General features: G+C 45.4%; 2 protein-coding genes across 3 annotated transcripts in view; one reads left to right on the forward strand and one right to left on the reverse strand.

The window, feature by feature from the left end:
- Positions 1–425: 425 nt before the first annotated feature.
- On the reverse strand, positions 426–1,773 carry LOC126500833 (uncharacterized). Its single transcript, XM_050141065.1, has 2 exons — positions 1,758–1,773; positions 426–1,153 (listed from the first exon to the last, which is right to left on the reverse strand). The coding sequence occupies exons 1-2, from the start codon at positions 1,771–1,773 to the stop codon at positions 426–428; spliced, it is 744 nt and encodes a 247-aa protein (XP_049997022.1).
- A 9,722-nt stretch (positions 1,774–11,495) lies between these two features.
- Positions 11,496–18,609, forward strand: part of Tbc1d14 (TBC1 domain family member 14) — an 88,113-nt gene continuing 80,999 nt past the window's right edge. Inside the window, exon 1 of one of the 2 annotated variants that reach the window (XM_050141016.1) lies at positions 11,496–12,234. In XM_050141016.1, the coding sequence (XP_049996973.1) occupies positions 11,513–12,234 (722 nt within the window). In that variant the 5' untranslated portion in view covers positions 11,496–11,512. The remainder of the gene's footprint in view (positions 12,235–18,609) is intronic. The other variant, XM_050141018.1, reaches the window with a different exon arrangement.

The following is an 18,609-nucleotide window of genomic DNA, read 5'->3' on the forward strand; positions in this document are numbered from 1 at the left end:
GAGCCCTGAATATCACCTCCCGAGGACTGGCCTGCTGGGCTTTGGGTATTAAAGTATTAAAGTGAAGACACAAGTTTGGGACTACAGCATTGGGGACTAAGTGCAATGAGTCGGTGATCAGAAATGCCCCTGCCACAGATGAAGAGGCTAAAGCTGTGCCGGGAGGGCATTCCGAGGTCACAGTTGTACCCAGCGTTTAGTGTACCCTTACACACTCCCGTGAGCCTTGAGGAAGGTTCCCCTAGCTGCTGGACAGGGGCACTCTATCGATGCGCTCTGCCGCTCGGCTTCCAATGCCTGGCCCGGCCCCGTGCCTTCTTCCCCCTCCCTCTACTTCCCACTTCCAAGATGGCTGCGGGCGGAGCTGACCAGGTAAGGGGCCCGGGCAGGGCTTCTGTGGTGCCAAGGTGGACACTGTGACCATCTCAGGGCTTCCCTCGCATCTCCGATTGGGCCTGGGGGCCGAAAAAGGTCGGGGACAGAACTCGCGAAGCCCAGGGCTGACGCTCGGGCAGGCCGGAGGAGCGGCGACAGTGAGCGTCGATCTCAAAGCTCCGCGGAGGCGCGGCGGGAGGGGGACGGGAGGCCGGGCGGAAGAGCGATGGTGGACTGGTGGGGGCGTGGCTAGGGAGCGTGGGGGTGTGGCTAGGGAGCGTGGGGGTGTGGCAGTAGGCCGTCCCCGGAGTAGGGCTAGTTCGGGTGTACTGTGGGGGTACGGAAGAGCGGAGGGCGTGGCTCGTGACCTGGGGGGGCGTGCCTGTGGGGTACGGGGCGTGGCCGTACTCCTGAGGCCCTGCGAGCGGGGGTTTGGAGTTGGGTGTCTGAGGCTCCAGGGTGGAGCTGTGGAGGGCTGATGGGGGCGTGTCTATGGAGCGCGGGGCGTGGCGGGGGCGGGGTCTGCTGCCAGCTGCTCCTAGCTGCGGGCGGCGGGCAAGCACCTGCTGCAGCGGGTCGTCCGCAGCGTCCAGCTTCCTAGCCCGGCAGGTTGCGGGCCCCACGGGGGGCCTGGACTGCGGGCGACGGGCCCGGAGATGGCGTTGAAGCTGCGGTAGCTCGGGTACCGAGGGCCTCTGCGGGGTCGGGCTGAGAGCTTGAGGAGGGTGGCGAGAGGCGCTGCCACCTGCTGCTAGCAGCGCTGGCTCGGCGGGGCGGCCTGGAAAGGACAGGCTCCTGAGAGGGCGGGTGGGCGGGCTGGTGTCCGGCTGGTGTGCGACTGCCCTCGGCCAGAGCCTGTCGTGACGTGCGCCTTTCCCTCAACTTGATGAAAAGTTTTCTCTTCAGATGCAGTGCTGCGAGGCACGGGGAGTCTGCTCCGCGCGCCCCGAGCCAGACCCCTGTCCTGTTCAGCTCTCTCTCCCTGGTCCTCCTCAGACCCCTGGGGTATTTTGACCTCTGTCCTCCTCACACACCTCTCTTCAGGTCCTAGGCCTGCTGAGACCCCTGACTTGTTCGGATTCGGTCCTAGACCCCTGGTGTGTCTCGGATCTCTTTCCTGCTCAGACCCCTTTTCTCAGATGTGAGGCTGCATCGGGCTCATCTGACTTGTGCGGGATGTGGGGTGTGAAAGAGGCTGCTCAGAGTATCACGAGCCAGAATCCTCCTCAGACCCCTGGCCTGTTCAGACCTCTGTTCTCTTCTGTTCTTCCTCCTCATCCCTTTGTAGTGTGTTCATATCTTCTTCCTCCTCATACTGAGTTCTCCTCAGACTGCCAAACCCACTCTTCCGTCTCCCCTCTTGGGCCTCCTTACCCTGGTACCTGAGCAGAAGGTCATCCAGGTAGGAACTTCAGATTCCACTCTCCTCCGACTCCTTTTCCCTGGGCCATGTCCTCCTTAGATCTTCCACTCTCGGGCTATAGAACCCGTTTTCTCTCTAGAGAGAAAACCCTCAGTATTGGGCAGATTGGTAGGCTAGAGGACCAAGCTGACCTCTGCTCCTAACCCCTACTCAGGCTCTTGTCAACCCTACGGGGGCTTGGCTAGCCTTTTAGAGGGTGCTAGCCAGCACAGGCTGCTGATGGAACCCCAGGGAGGTTGGGAATGTCAGAGATCAGGTCTAGGGAAACTCAAAACTGCCTCTGTCTTGAAGTGGCAAAGATGATGGGACCTTTGTCTCTCAGGTGGAATTAGAAGTTTTGCTCTGGAAGGTTCTGTATGTACTGTTAGAGTTTGTCACTTCTGGAAGCTGTGGCTACCCTATGATTTTATGTCAGCTGGTTGTGGAGGGAGTCCTGGTGTTTGGGGCCAGTAGTTCCCCTCTCTCCAGCACTCTCTTCTGCAAGAGGTTAGCACCTTGGCGGCTTCTTTGGAGGATGGGTTGCTTGTGGCTGTTGGCAGCCCTGCTAAAGGGACTGGGCTAGCCTTTGTAGCAGTCTTGACACACTTCTGGGCCAGTGCCAAACTGAGTCTCAGGTTTGGTACTGTTTCTCCCCTCCCCCAGCTCTTTCGCTGCTTGCTTTGTTGTCTTGGTTTGACCCATTGAGATCTGAGCTCCATGATCCTAGCAAGCTCCAACTGTAATGAGAACCTGATGTATACCTGCTGATTAGGGTTATCAGGTGCACCCTTCCGGAACATTAAGGAAAGGAGGTGTGACTATGGGACATGAGGTGAGAGAGACAGAGGTGGGGTGTAGACTGAGGCTGGTTTATCAAAGACAAGGCTCTGCGGGTGTCCTCAGTGGCCCCAGCAGGCCCTGGTGTGTATTTGTTTAGCACTTTTTAAAACATGAGTTAGGCTTGCTTTCTTTGGGGGCAGCAGAGTTTTGGGTCTCTGCCCTCAGCCCATCTCCTCACATTCAGCATCTCTTGACTCCTGGGGATCTGTGTTTCTTTAGCACCTTCAGTTAGCCTTGACTCTTGTTATGCAGAGAGTGAGTTCCCTCCTCTACCAGGACCAGTTCTCTCCTTGTGTAAGCCTCTCTAACAGTAAGGAGAACATAGCTTCTGGGAGCATTGCCTTAAAGTCTGACTCCCTATGAGTTAGAGACCCTTAACTTCATATTTCAAGCCTTAGCATTGAGCATATTTGCCACAAGATATGGGGTCCTGAGACCTTGAAGAGGATTTTTCAGAGTAGATATTTATACATAAAAGAGTTTAGGGATTTGAGTAATATTTGATCTCCTGATATTTGCGTTAGAGTTGGATATAAAGAAAGTGTCTTGGGTCAGGAATATTGAGACTGTTGAGCTGGAAAGTTCTCAGGAGTAAATCAGTTTGCCTAATTTCATTTTATTTTTCCCTTGGGAAAATTGAAGCCCAGAGTTCAGTCGGTGCCACATAGCATGTGTGAGGAGAAAAGCTGCACAGCCAGGTCCTGTGAACACAGGGTGGCTGTCTGCTCTCTCTCTCTCTCTCTCTCTCTCTCTCTCTCTCTCTCTCTCTCTCTCTCTCTCTGTGTGTGTGTGTGTGTGTGGATGTCAGATACTCTGGAACTCAAATAGGACAGTTGTGAGATGCCATGTAGGTGTTGGGAATTGAACGCCAGTCTTTTGGAAGAGTAGCCAGTGCTCTTAATTGCTGATCTATCTCTCCAGCCCCGTGTCTGGGCTTTCTAATGCAAAGATGTTAAAATAGTGAACCTGAGTTGGCTGTCCATCTCTGCCAAAAAGAATAATACTAGCCAAGATCTTCTAAAGCTTAGCTCATGCCAGGCATGGTTCTAAAGGCATTATTTAGCTCTCTTCCCCTAATCTAGTTAATTGTGTGGTAAGGTAGAAGCCAGTATCAACTTAATTTTGCAGTGAACCTGAGGCACATGAAGTTAAATTAATTCAGAGTCACACTTGGCCAATAGAGGAGCTGGTAGTTGAATCCAGATGATCTACTCCAGAGTCTGTATCTCCTCTCACATTACTTACTTTAAAGCCTACTTGTAAAATTACATTTATTTGCTTATTTGTATGTGTGTGTGTCTGTCTGGTGTGTGTGTATGTCTGTGTAGGTCCAAGGACAACTTTTAAGTCAGTTTTCTCTTACTTGTGGGTCCTGTGGATTGAACTCAGGTCATTAGACTTGGCAGCAAGCACCTTAACCAACTGATCCATCTCTCTGACTCTAAAAAAGATTTAAAAATTTTTATTATTGTTGTGTTTGATGTGATATGAGTGGTTGAACATGCTGAAGCTGTATGTGTGTGTGTAGGTTGGAGGACAACTTTTAGGGCCAGTTTGCTCTTTCTACCGTTATGAGGGTTCTAAGGATGGAATTCAGGTTGCCAGGCATGTGCAGCAAGGGCCCTTACCCATTGAACCATTGTGCTAGTCCTATTTTTATCTTAATTAATTAATTAATTAATTTTGAGACAGGGTTTCTCTGTGTAACAGTTCTAGCTGTCCTGGAACTGAGTTTGAGGCCAGCCTGGTCTACAAGAGCTAGTTCCAGGATAGGCTCCAAAGCTACAGAGAAATCCTGTCTTGAAAAATAAAAACAAAAAAAATTTAAAGTCCATTTCTATTGAAATCTAACATATAAAATGGTAAAAGTTGTTTAGCGTTCAGTTTACTGTTCAAAGCTGAGGACTTGTATTCTTAAGTATTTCAGCAGGCCATGTGAGGAGTTCAGATGTTTTACTTTGCCTGAATCAGTTTCTTTTGTGCAACTTTGAGCAAATTGCTTTGCTTCTCTTCATTTCAGTGTCTATGGTATACTTAGCATATTTGTGTCTAGGTCATGTCACAAATGTACAGCACACGGTGAATGCTCAGAGTGGTCTTTTCTATTAAGAATTAAACACACCTTTACTCTCAGTACTCTGGAGGCATTGGCAGGCAGATCTCTGTGCGTTTGAAGCCAGCCTAGTCTACTTAGGGAGCTCCAGACCAGTCAGGAGTACATAGTAAAAGAAACCTCTTCCCCCAGACAAACAAAGAATTAAAGAGTTTAAATTATGTTGTATTTATGAAGTGGTCTGTATATCTTCCTGATCCTTTAGTAGCTCACAAAGTGTCTGTTTAGTCATTAAATGTAGCTGAAACATTTGGGAGAGGAAGGAACACTCCATACATTCCGTGTCCTTAATTTAAAGTATCTCATTTAGGCCTTTTAATCATAGCACCCATGACCAGTGTAAGTTATGTGTCTGTTCTTTGGAACTTTGAGGGAGCCTTGAGGACCCTCAACAATTTAATACCACAAGCTTTGAAGCCTGGTGTGCTGAAATTTGCCTGGATGAAACTATTTACCCAGAATGTGGGAACTTAAGGTAAGCAGCCATTTACCTTCCAGAAGTATGTGTGAGTTTAAGAAATTGTTTTAGGATTGTTTTTGCTCACCAAAACAACCCATCTAAAAAGAAAGGACTTTTATAATTGGTTTCCATTCTGCTCAGTGGCAGCGCGAGGAGTGAGCAGTATTCCAAGGGGTTGCTCCCACTCTCCTTTTTTCTTTCTTTCTTTTCTTTTTTTTTTTTTAAATTTTAATATTTTTTCCCCGAGACAAGGTTTCTCTCTATAGCTTTAGAGCCTGTCCTGGAACTTGCACTGTAGACTAGGCTGGCCTCAAACTCACAGAGATCCTCCTGCCTCTGCCTCCCAAATGCTGGGATAAAAGGTGTGCGCCATCACTGCATAGCTGCATGCTGTTTTCTTATCCCTGAAAGAAAGTCTTGAGCTGAGGTTGGCAAGTGCATCTATCAGTAGATGAGTGTGAAGATGGAGCACCTGGCAAGCTCTAGGCTCCTGGTAGGTAGCTGCTCCTATACACTGGTGATGCCCTGATACTTGAGACCTAGGACTGTCCTAGTCCCTTTGTCTTTCCTGCCAGTCAGGACTTAAAGACTCTCCGTCTTAGTTCCTGTGGAGCTCTCTGCAGTGCAGGGGAATTCACACAAGTGTACCACTTTTATCTGTGGGTCTCCTTGGGGTTAGATTTTATTTCTAGTCTTTCCTGAGCTGAAGTTTGTCTTGAACACCCGTGTTCTGGTCTGAGATGCAGTCTGGTGGAACCATTGCTTCTATGAGGAAGCTAAAGACCTCATCAGAACTCACATTGTGAAACACGGGGGACCCCTAGAAGCTTTCTCAAGAAAGTTGTGGGTACCAGATACAGAAGACTTGGTAGGGACTGTTCAGCTTAGACCAGAGCCTGATCTGCATCAAATGGTAGTTTTATGGTGCTGTGCAGGTGGAAGATATTACAGGTTTGATCCGGCTCCCCTGTACTGTTTTATGTGACCCCAGGCATGACCAAGTAGAAACAAGCCATGGGTGCTTTGCCCTTAGAATAAGGACCTGGAAATCAGGTAGAGCTGCACTGAGGGGAGGCGTGGCAGCTCAGGGGTATTGTCCTGTCCTTCCATGGTCAGAGAGAAAAGCAGTATTCACTTGGTGGTAGTGCCAGGAAGCCCCTTTCTCCAGGAACATCCAGAGAGGAGCTGGGTCGGGAAGGCCTGCTTGGGTCCATATCCTTTTGTTGGGGCAGTCCCCAGGAATGGTGCTAGACCTGTTTGTTCTGTCTTCTCTGAGGACAAACGAAATCATTTTGTCTGGACTGCAGAAATTGGTGAAGACTCTGGCCATGTCCTAAGTCTTGGATTTTGCGGAGGAGGGAATCAATTGGTTGCTTCCGGATTAGACTTTCTCACTAGCCTGTTCATGTCACTGGTAGAGTCTCTTTTCTTTGTCACTTGTCTTACACTAAGAGCTGCTCTATGGGGTGACAGTTGGGCTGTTCCAGATCCTCAGGCAGTTTCCTCTTTGCTTCCTGCAGAGTACATGATGCTCACGTGGTCTTCCTATGAGGGTTAAAAACAGCCTTCCTCTTATGCCTGCTTCATATCTTTGTGTGTTTTCTCTAGTCCGGAAAGTGGTGACTAATCACATTTGCCCTGCGTTTTGTGCCTCCCCTGGCAGTGTTTTCTTCCTCTCTGGCTGGACTCAGCTGGTGCCTGAGTCTGCCCAGGCTAGAGAGGCTGCTGCAGGCAGATTGTGTTGCTCTGACGTTACTCATGGAGATGTCAGAAAATGAACGTAGAGAGGGATGTTGTTTCCTTTTCTTGACTTTCTGGATCGTGGTTCCCACTGGCAGAACTGCATGTAATCTGTTGTACTGGGTGGGTTGCCCAGTTGCTGGTGTCTGGTATGTGCATGTTACTGGGACTCAGTGGGATTTTCCTACTTGTATTTGCTTCTGCTAAGTGCTTCTTAGAAGAATATAACCCAGATTTCAGTTGAATGTGCACGAATGGGACCGTCCTGGAAACCTTCCCACTCGAGGACTTGACTGTTAGTAATTAATTCAGCACATACTTTTTAAAACCCTTAATCCATGGTAGGCATTTGGCCAGACGCTGAAATCCAGAAATGAGAACGGTTCCTGCTCTGAAGATTGGGATCTGATGGCAAGAAACAGGAAAATAGTTGTAGAATCCCGTTATTTTAGGTGTGGTGTGGCAGAAGAGCATAGAAAGAGCTCTACAGCTTGTGAGGAGGCTGTGCCAAGGGAGGAGGTGGCTGGTGGGAGCTCCCTGTGCCACAATCCCTAGCTGGATTCCAAAGCCCTTGATGACCTTGCTGGCCAGGAGTTCTTTGCTCCCTATAGTGGTCCCAGTTGGGTTGCCTGTTGAAAGGTGGGGAAGACAGGTAATAGGAGGGCCTTTGAGTCTGCTTAGTGTGGGGAATTCCGGCTCAGCCTCTGTTTAGAAGGCATGTGACTAGGAGCCAGGCCACCTGCTTTAGGCCAGCTTCCAAAGTTCACCTACAGCCTGTCTCAAAAGCATGTGCCTTGTTTGTGCAACCTTCTCCTTATTGCTGCACTGGCAGAAGGTGGGAGGCCTGGAGAGTGGCTTCTGGTTTTATGGCATTGGTAGCACCAGGTGGAAGGGCTCAAGGACCAGGTGGCTTTGGCCCTTTGCAGAGGTTGGTTCTAGAAAATTGTCTTCATTAGGGTACTATTGCTGTGACAAAACATCATAACCAAAAAACAAAACAAAACAAAACAAAAAACAAATTAGAGAAGAAAGGGTTTATTTGGCTTACATTTTCATGTTGCTGTTCATCATCAAAGGAATTCAGGACAGGAATGCAAACAGGTCAGGACCTGGAGACAGGAGCTGATGCAGAAGCCATGAAGGGGTACTGCTTATTGGCCTGCTTTCCAGGACCATCCACGAGGGATGACATCACCCACAATGATAGGTTCCTCCTTCATCAATCAGTAATTAAGAAATGCCTTACAGCTTTTTTTTTTTTCAAGATAGAATTTTTCTGTAGCTTTGGAGCCTACCCTAGAACTCAGTCTGTAGACAAGGTTGGCCTCGAACTCCCAGAAATCCACCTGTCTCTGCCTCCCAAGTGCTGGGATTAAAAATGTGCACCACCCTTGCCCGGCAAAATGCCTTACATCTTAGGGAGGCATTTTCTCATTTAAGATTTCCTCCTTCCAGATAACTCTCATTTGTGTGTCAAGTTGACATAAGACCAGTCAGCACAAGTATGTTGCAAGCTGGAGCACACTCTTTCCCCTTTAGGCTTATTTCCTCAAAGACTGACACCCTGTTCCTGAGGCTTAATGAATCACCAGAGTTTCAGAGTTCATCTGGTCTTTCTCTGGAAGAAGTCCCAGGGACAGGGAACACCATGACTCTGGGCTCGCAATACTACTGCTCTCTTCTCCACTTCTTGACAAGGTTTGGAGGAGGGTCCTTGGAATCAGTTCTATGAATGAGATGCCGCTGTCTGATTTCTCACCCACAGACACAAACACCTTATGTTTGCCCAGGTACAGACTTCTGTGCACTCGAGGAGCAGAAGCTCTTGTTAACAGTTGAACTGCATCTTTTGCAGGCACTTTGGCCAGATGTGTCTAGGAAACAAGGAAATGGGGGAGGGGGCACCTGTGAGGTCAGGTGTCCCGCTTCACCACACCTTCTTGTTTCTTTTGTCTTCGGACCAGCCTGTAGTATAGTATTGCCTTGGTTCACTGCTGGGGAGGCAGAAGTTGAGACTCAGAAAGGTTAAGCACTCTCCTGAGGACACCTCAGCTGGTAAGCAGCAGAGTCAGAATTTCAGCTGTGCATGTAAAGATTTCCTCTTCTGACCAAGGCTTTGTGCCAATTTGATCTGTTGGAGGCTGATGGTGTTTTGATATCTAGTAACCTTTGCCTTTGTCAAAGATTAGCTCTTAACTATGTGATAAAATGTTTCTTACTGTGTTCTTGCTTTAGTTAAAAAAAAGTTCAACTTTCAATTTGTGTATATATGTGAGTCTTCTTTCTTAAGTAACAGTTGGTCAGGTTTCCCCACAGCAGGGAACACAGAGATGATAGAAGTGATGTTCTTGAGGGCCACGTGGCTGCTGGACTCAGGGTGGACTTTTGCAGTGAGCCATGAAAATTAAAAGGTGTTCAACACCTGCTGAAGTGATGCCCAGATCCTAGTAGAGAATAAACTGAGTTTTTGTCTGTAGGTTTAAAAACTGATTTTCGACCCTTATATAATTTTGTTTCTGTAACAAACTAAATTTGCCTTTTTTTCTTGTGATGTACATTGTGGTTCTAACTTGTAAGAAAAATGGGTTATCAGTCAGTACAACTTTGGAGTTAAATGACCTTCCTTTCAGGAGCATAGTTTTCTGTGGCTCAGTCTATTTCTGAATTCCACCTTTCCCTCCTCTTTCTATTTTTGTTCTTTGCTGCACTATCTGACTGGCTCCTTCAGTTTCTGGGAGGGGGAGATCCCCTCCCCCCTTTTTTTATCAGTTCGCTTCTGCTGCACTTGAGACAGGCTTCTTGAGGGCTGTAGGAGACTTCTTGTAGAAGCTAGGCTAACCCATAGCAGGTGAACTGCTGTGTCTGCTGTGCCTCGGAGCCTTCAGCCACTTCTTGTTCGATGATAGCAGCTGTCCCTCCTGGGCCAGCTGCTCATTCATTGCTTTCCCTGGTACTTAATTTTCTCAAGGTTGTCTGTAGTGGGGTTACAGCCCAGGAGTTGCTGGAGTCTGGAGTTGTGGTCCTTGTGCTCTACTCTGTGGTCAAGTTACAGTGTACCATCTGATCTCTTTAGTTTTGACATTTTAAAAGGTATTAAGAAGGTAACCTTTCACGGGTGAGGGTTGACAGTATGCTAGGTTGTGTTCCTCAGACTGGAATTTTCTCCTGGCTTGTGCCTGTCTCTTTGGCCAGAGAACTCTGGGCATGGCCTTGGAGGTGTGTGTGGCCCGTGCTTTAGACTCTTCTCTCAAGCGTTGGCCTTTGCTCTTCTATTACTAACATATATTCGCTGAACTAGCCTCCTGTCCTGAGTTTAAGGAGCCTGTTCCAAGTCAATTAAAACTAGGTATGGCCTTCCCTCTTGACCCCAATCCGTACCTCTCTAGGAAGTCTGATTTTGGACTGTTCTAGTGCTTGGTTTCTGCTGTGAAGGAATAGCATGCCCTGTCTTGGAAATGTGTGAGCAGAGCAGTACCGTGAAAGGGTATGGCCAGTGGGAGTGTACTTGGGCAGCCTTCCTGCAGATGACGTGTGTGTGTGTGTGTGTGTGTGTGTGATTCACTTTGCTGTTTTTCTGTCTTAATGAAGTTGTGAGACAGCATAAAAACCAAGCTTAACGACTAGGATTGAACCCATGGCTTTGCTCATTCTAGCCAAGTGTCACTACTGAGTTATATTCCCAACACCTAAGTCCCATCTTTTGGTCAGAGATATCCTATTTATAATTTGTCCCCTGTGTTATCATTGTATTGCTGTGACAGAATGCCTAAGATAAACAATTTGTAAGAATGAAAGGCTTATTTCAGCTCATTGTTTCATAGATTTCTTCAGTCCATGTCTTTTGGCATTGTTGCTCTGGGCCCAGGGAAGCACACAGTGTCATAATAGGAGCAGGTGATAAAAGAATCCTGATTACTTCATGGCATCCAGGAAACAAGGCAATCAAAAGGAAGGGCGTAGGGTCTAAATATGAACTTCATGGGTATACCTCCAATGATCTAACTTCATCCAATCTTCTAAAGACAACACCATCCTCTAGTTGCATAGTAGTCTTGGGATCAAGCCTTCAACATGTGGGATACAAGATCCAGATTGTAGTGTATTCCTACAAGAAAATATCCTTCCCACCTGGCACAGATCTTGTGTCTATTGCTGGCCCGGATGCCAGAGATGTGACTGGGGTGATGAACTGATGATGATACCAATTGCTTTTCTTAGATGATCTTCTGTGTGGGTATTTCCCCGCTTTTCCTGTCATGTGAGTGTGTTCAAGCTTTCACTGTGGACCTCAGTTAGAACTTGAATGTAGGAGACATTTTCTCTATTTCTTTTTGACATGGGGTATCATATAGGCTGGTCTCAAGTTCACAAACTTCGTGCCTAAGTCTCCCAGCACTGGTTTTACAGGTGTGTGCCATCACGCACAACTAGTAGGACACTTTCAGAGGCACCATTTTTAGCAGGGCAATCCAGTCTTTGGAGTTGTGTGTCAAAGATGCCCGAAGAATAAATAAATCTTTGGATTTATAGACATATTTTTAATTTCCATGTCTGTATTTCTCTAGTTTCTTCTTGGACCAAGATGACTGATGGAAACCTTTCCACCTCAATGAATGGTGTAACATTGATGGGCATTCTAGAAGGTCGGCCAGGAGACTCACTTCAGGACCTGCAACACCTGAGTGTCAAGGCACCCATATCCCTTTCAGTGCCTGACTATGGACCCTCACTAAAACTTGGTTCTTTGGAAGATCGACACAGCCTTCAATCAGTAGACTCAGGCATTCCTACTCTGGAGATTGGCAACCCGGAGCCTGTGCCCTGCAGTGTGGTTCATGTGAAGAGAAAGCAGTCTGAGTCAGAGGTCATCCCTGAGCGGGCTTTCCAGAGTGCGTGCCCCCTGCCGTCCTGTGCACCCTCAGCTCCCACCAACAGTGAGCAGGAGCAAGTTGTACGGAAGTCTTCCACATTTCCCAGGACAGGCTATGACTCAGTGAAACTCTATAGCCCCACCTCCAAAGCCTTGAGCCGAAGTGACAATGTCTCTGTCTGTAGTGTGTCTAGTCTTGGCACAGAGCTGTCAACTACACTGTCAGTCAGCAATGAGGACATCTTGGACCTCATGGTCACAAGCAGTTCCAGCGCCATTGTGACCCTAGAGAATGATGATGACCCACAGTTTATTGATGTTACTCTGAGCTCCATCAAGGAAACCAGTGACCTACACCAGCAGGATTGTGTTGCTGAGACTGAGGAGGGGAGGAAATTGAAACTATTTCAACCATTCAGTCACTTCTTTACGAGGTAACACCTTCACTATTTGGAGCAGAGCCAGGGCTCCAGATATAGACCTGTTGCCTTGTGCTTCCTTGTCTAATTGTATGTGTCTTCTGTGCATTATTAAGAGCTGTGTCCTACGGACGGTTGTGCCTTTTCCCTTTGCCTCAGAGTATGGGGAGTAGTATCTGCTGCTAAGTCAGCTGTTTGGCTTCTCATGGCCATCTCCTTCTGTGTCCTTGGCTCATTTCAACAGTCTTTGTTGCTTCTTGACCTCTGGCCTTTTGTGGATGGGTCACCCACAGGTGATTATTATCCTTACTTTGTCATTTACTAATTACTTTGGTTTCTTGGGTTGAGATTATTACCAGCATAAGCAACTCTGTTTCTAATTTTCTAATACTTCTCCTAGTTGCAGACACTGGAGCTGGCATTTCCAAGTGCCAGGGCCAGGAAAGGGGCCTTTTTGCATGTTCTGGCCCTGGCCCTGTTGTTGAGGCATGTGCCGTGGCCACCCTGTAGCCACACGATTCTTATTGTGTTGATTCTACCATGTGCACCCTTCCTTTAGTGCCTTGTTACCCACGTCCCCAACAAGCCTGCTGGGCTTCCTGTGTGTCCTCTAGAACCCTGTGAGGAGAGTTGCTTCCATTTTTCTTCTTGTTTGTGTTCTTATGCTTTTGTTTAACAGGAGTCTGCCTATGGTTCTGTTCTAGGCAGGTCATCTGGGAGACATAGGATGATAGACATGTTCTTAGGTCATAAAGGAGGGTGAGCTCATAGTCTGGGGTTGGGATACCACCACCAGTTAGTTACAGAAACTGAGATGCTCTGCATAAGGGTATGGGGGCTATGGATTGTATGTATAGGATTATTATCAGCCCTATATTTTTCTTTGGAGGCTTCTGTGCTATGAACTTGGCAGGTGGGTTCATATGGAACATGTTTCTAGCAAGTCAATGTTAGACTTCGCAGTACCTGATGTGTTGTTCTGCTAGAGTCAGCCAGAGACATGTGGATCTAGGAAAATGTAGTAACCTAGAGTTCCCCAGTTGCTTCATCAGGCAAATGTGGAGTGTCCTCAGTCAACCTAAGACCAGTCCTGAGTGAGATGCTCTTCACATGGCATGCAGTCTTCTGGGGATACCTTTGTTCTCGACGTGGCAGCTGGTGGGTACCACATACCTCCAGTGGAGTCCTGGTCACAGAACTTGGTATTCAGTGATTACCTTCAGGAACCCTCGGGAGCCCTTGTGTGTCAGAGTCCTTCTGAGACATCCCCTGCTGGGGATCTCACCTGTGTAGCTGGCTGGTTCCTGTTAACTTGGATGAGTGTTTGCAGTTCTCCAGCGTGCCTTATGTGACTCCTCAGATCAATCTCAGAGGGGAACGGGAAAGGAGACAGATTTTCAGTCACTTATGAGACAGGGATTCTTAGCAAACCTGGAAACCCTTTTCTGAAATAGAGGTGAAGTAGCATAGTGGGAACAGCTTGGTTTACATGTCACATCCTAGCTATGTGACCTTGAACATCATTTACCCTTACTGAGGTTAATGAATCCCTAGCAGAGTACTGGGAAAAGGTACTGGGTATGTGGTATGTCATTGGTCCTCTTCAATCACCTACGTTATCCCCATCATCAGGGTGTTTGCTGTCTCAGCTCATTTTATCCAGAATTGAAGAGCCCAATTGTGGTTGTGGAATTAAGTGGGTTAATATGTGCAAAATTAAGTGCAGATTCTGACGCATGGATGATCTCTTCGTTAGGGTTACTGTTACTGTGATGAAATACCATGGCCAAAAGCAAGTTGGAGAGGAAAGGGTTTATTTTTATTTGCCTCACTCTTCCATATTACTGTACATCACTGAAGGAATTTAGGACAGGAACTCAAATTGGGCAGGAACCTGGAGGCAGGAGCTGATACAGAGGCCATGGTGGTGGTGGTGGATGCTGCTTACTAGCTTGCTTAACATGAGTTTCTCAGCCTGCTTTCTTTTTTTTAAATATTTATTTATTTATTTATTTATTTATTTATTATGTATACAGCATTCCTTCCATGTATGCCTGCAGGCCAGAAGAGGGCACCAGGCCCCATTACAGATGGTTGTGAGCCATCTGTACAGATGGTATGGTTGCTGGGAATTGAACTCAGGACCTTTGGAAGAGTAGGCAACGCTCTTAACCTTTGAGCCATCTCTCCAGCCCCCCCTTCCCTGCTTTCTTATAGACTGGAGTAATACCAGCCCAGGAATGGCACCACCCACAATGGACTGGGCCCTCCCCCACCAATCACTAATTAAGAAAATACCCTACAGCTAGATATTATGGAGGCATTTTCTTAATTGAGGTTCTCACCTCTCAGCAGACTTTAGCTTGTGTCAAGTTGACATAAAGCTATCCAGCACAGATGACTTTACATATCAGCTGTTAGGGGTCATCATGACTTTCCCCTGATTTATTGCTACCTTTGTCTTATGGGGATATGGTAGAGTTGAGTTGTCTGCTGAAGTCTCTTCCCCTTTGGAGGAAATGCCTTCCATTTTGCAGTTTCTAGACCCCTCTCATTTCTTGGTTCCTGCCTCTTTATCTTTATCCAGCTCCAACACTGTTATAGGGAGCCATACTTAAGCACTGAAGCAGATGGACTATAAAAACAGATGAATCCAAGTGATAAGTCAGTGCACTGAGTCTAGTGGTACCCCTTCCCCTTTCTAGAGTCTCAAAGTCTTAAAGAAGAGTTCCAACCTAGAGTTACTTTAAGGGACAGGTTCAGTGGGATATACACTGAACACAGGCGAGTATAATCATGGGACCGCCTGGAGGGAGTGCTGGAGGGCCGAGCAACCACCAGGATGACTTCTGGGAGTGTCAGAACTGGGAGCTGCAAACGAGTTGGATGAATGAATGACAGAACGACAACAGCCATGGCTTCCAGAAACATTCATAAGAAGTCCCTCTGGGAAAGCACCTATGTCCCAGCCAATACCCACTGCTATTCTCTGTACGAGATATCCTGTTGATGCAGTGATTGCTGGAACCTCAGCCACCCCGCCTGTACCTAGAAGAGTGATCACCAGAACCAGGGCTCCTCCTGCACCTAGAGCAGTGACCACCAGAGCTGTGGCCCTACCTGCACCCCAAGGAGCAACCTTGGGCCTGCCTGCACCTGGAGATAATGATCAATGGAGACTCAGCTCTGCCTGTACCTGAAGGAGCCTTCAATGGAGCCACAGTTCCCAACTACACCAATTGGAGGTAGAGGGACCTTCTGAAGTTCAGCCTTCACCTGTACCAATTGGAGGAAGAGATGGATAGATAACACTCAACAACATAAAGAACAATATGGCACCACCAGAAACTAATGATTTTACAACAGCAAGACTTGAATATACCAATGCAGATGAAGCAGAAGAAAACAACTTTAAAAATAACTTTATAAGATGATTGAGGCCCTTAAATAAGAAATGAAAAAATTCCTAGAGAAATTTTTCTAAAGAAGTAGAGGAAAAGACAAATAAAAAATTGGAAGAAATCAACAAATCCCTTAAAGAAAACCAAGAAAAAGCAAGCAGGAGAAAGAAACAGTTTAAGACTTGAAAACTGAAATAGAGACAATAAATTAAACACAAACCAAGGGACTTCTGGAAATGGAAAAATCTAGGTAAATGATCAGAAACCACAAATGCAAGCATAAACAATGGAATACAAGAGATGAAAGAGAAAAAAAAATCTCAGATGTTGAAGATATATGATAGAGAAAATAGATTCATTGGTCAAAGAAAATGTTAAATCCAACAAATTCTTAACAAAAAACATCCAGGAAATCTGTGACACCTTGATAACACCTAACATAGAATAATAGGGACAGAAGAAGGAGAAGTCATCCAACTCAAAGGCACAGAATATATATTCAACAAAATCATAGAAGGAAACTTTCCCAACCTAAAGAAGGACATGCCTGTGAAAGTACAAGAAGCTTACAGAACACCATATAGACTGGACAAAAAAAAAAAAAAAAAAGTCCCCTTGCCACATAAAAATCAGAACACTAAACATCAGAATAAAGAAAGAATATTAAGAACTACAAAGGAAAAAAGGCCATCTAACATATAAAGGAAGACCTATCAGAATTACCCCATCTTCTCATTGGAAACAATGAAAGCCAGAAGATCCTGAACAGGTTTTATGCAGATACTAAGAGACCATAGATGCCAGCCAAGACTACCATACCCAGCAAAGCATTCAATCACTGTAGACGGGGAAAAACAAGATATTCCATGACAAAACCAGATTTAAATAATACCTATCCGCAAATCTAGCCCTGTACAAAGTACTAGAAGGAAAACTCCAGTGCAAGGAAATCAGCTACATCCACAAAAACACAGGCAATAGATGATCTCACAACAGCAAATCCCAAAGAAAAGAAATGCACACACAATGCCACCACCACCAACAAAAACAAAAATAACAGAAACTAGCAATCACTGGTCATTAATACCCTTTAATATAAATGTATTCATTTCACCTATAAAAAGGCACAGGCTAACAGATTGGATACGAAAACAGAATCTATGCCTCTTCTGCATACAAGAAATAAACCTCAACTTGAAAGACAGCCATTACCTCAGAAAAGGGTTAGGAAAAGATTTTCCAATCAAATGGACCAAAGAAGCAAGCTAGTGTAGCTATTCTAATATCTAACAAAATAGACTTCAAACTAAAATCAGTCCAAAGAGATGAAGAAGAAAATTTCATATTCATCACAAGAAAAATCCATCAAGAGGAAGTCTCAATTCTGAATATCTATGCCCCAAATACAAGGACACCCACATTTGTAAAAGAAACAATACTAAAGCTTAAATCACACATTAAACTCCACACACTAAAAGTGGGAGACTTCAACACCCCACTCTCACCATTAGACAGGTGTACCAGACCAAAACTTAATAGAGAAAGAAAGGAACTAACAGATGCTATGACTCAACTGGACTTAACAGACATCTTTCAGAACATTCCACCCAAACACAAAAGAATATCCTTTCTTCTCAACACCTCATAGAACCTCTCAAAAATCGATCACATACTTTTTAATAAAGCAAACGTCAACAGATACAAAAAAATTGAAATAGCACCATGTATTGTACCAGATCACCATGGTTTAAAGTTAAAATTCAACAAAACTTCAGAAAGAAGTCTTTTTAAATAGACCTTTAGACCTTAAGAAAATAGAAATTAAATAGACCTATAAATTAAATAGACCTATAAACCTTAAGAAAATAGAAACAGACATCAAAAACCTCCCAACCAAAAAAAGGCCAAGGCCAGAATTTCAAAGAAGAGCTAGTACCGATACTCCTCAAATTGTTCCATACAATAGAAGCAGAAAGAACACTGCCACAAACACATGGAAATTGAACAATGCTCAACTGAATCACCACTGGGTCAAGGAAGAAAAAAGGAAATTAAAGACTTCCTAAAATTCAATGAAAATGACTATACAATGTTCCCTAACTTATGGGGCACAATGAAAAGCAGTGCTAAGAGGAAGTTCATAGCACTAAATGCCTACATAAAAAGTTGGAGAAATCCCACACTAGTGAATTAACAGAACACCCGAAAGCTCTAGAACAAAAAGAAGCAAACTCACTCAGGAGGAGTTGACAGTGGGAAATAATCAAATTGAGGGCTGAAATCAATAACATAGAAACAAAGAAAACAATACAAAAAATGAGACAAAGAGTTGGTTCTTTGAGAAAATCAACAAGATTGACAAACCTTTATCCAAACTAACCAAAAGGCAGAGAGAGAATATACAAATGAACAAAATCAACAGTGAAAAGGGGGACATAACAAAGACACTAAGCAAATTCAGAGAATCATCCGGTCATACTTCAAAAACTCCACAAAATTGGAAAATTTAAAGGAAATGGAAAATAATTTGGATAAGTACCACATAAAAAACTAAATCAAGACCAGATAAATTAAATGGACCTATAAACCTTAAGAAAATAGAAACAATCATCAAAAGCCTCCCAACTAAAAAAAAACCCCAAGGCCAGAATTTCAAAGAAGAGCTAATACTGATACACCTCAAATTAATTGTTCCATACAATAGAAGCAGAAGGAACACTGCCAAACTTTTTATGAGGCTGCAGTTACCCTGATACCCAAACCTTTTAAAGACACACTAAGAATTACAGACTAACTTAACTCCCTCATGAACACTGATGCAAAAATACTCAATAAAATAACTGCCAAACCAAATCCAAGAATACATCAGAAACATCATTCACCATGATCAAGTAAGCTTTGTCAGAGAGATGCAGGGATGGTTCAACATACAGAAATCTATCAATGTAACCCACCATATAAACAAACTGAAATAAAAAAAACCCCACAT

This window comes from Alexandromys fortis, unplaced genomic scaffold (genome assembly GCF_014885135.2).
Source record: "Alexandromys fortis isolate MF-2015 unplaced genomic scaffold, M_Fortis_MF-2015_v1.1 scaffold_7, whole genome shotgun sequence".
In the NCBI taxonomy this organism is placed as follows: Eukaryota; Metazoa; Chordata; class Mammalia; order Rodentia; family Cricetidae; genus Alexandromys; species Alexandromys fortis.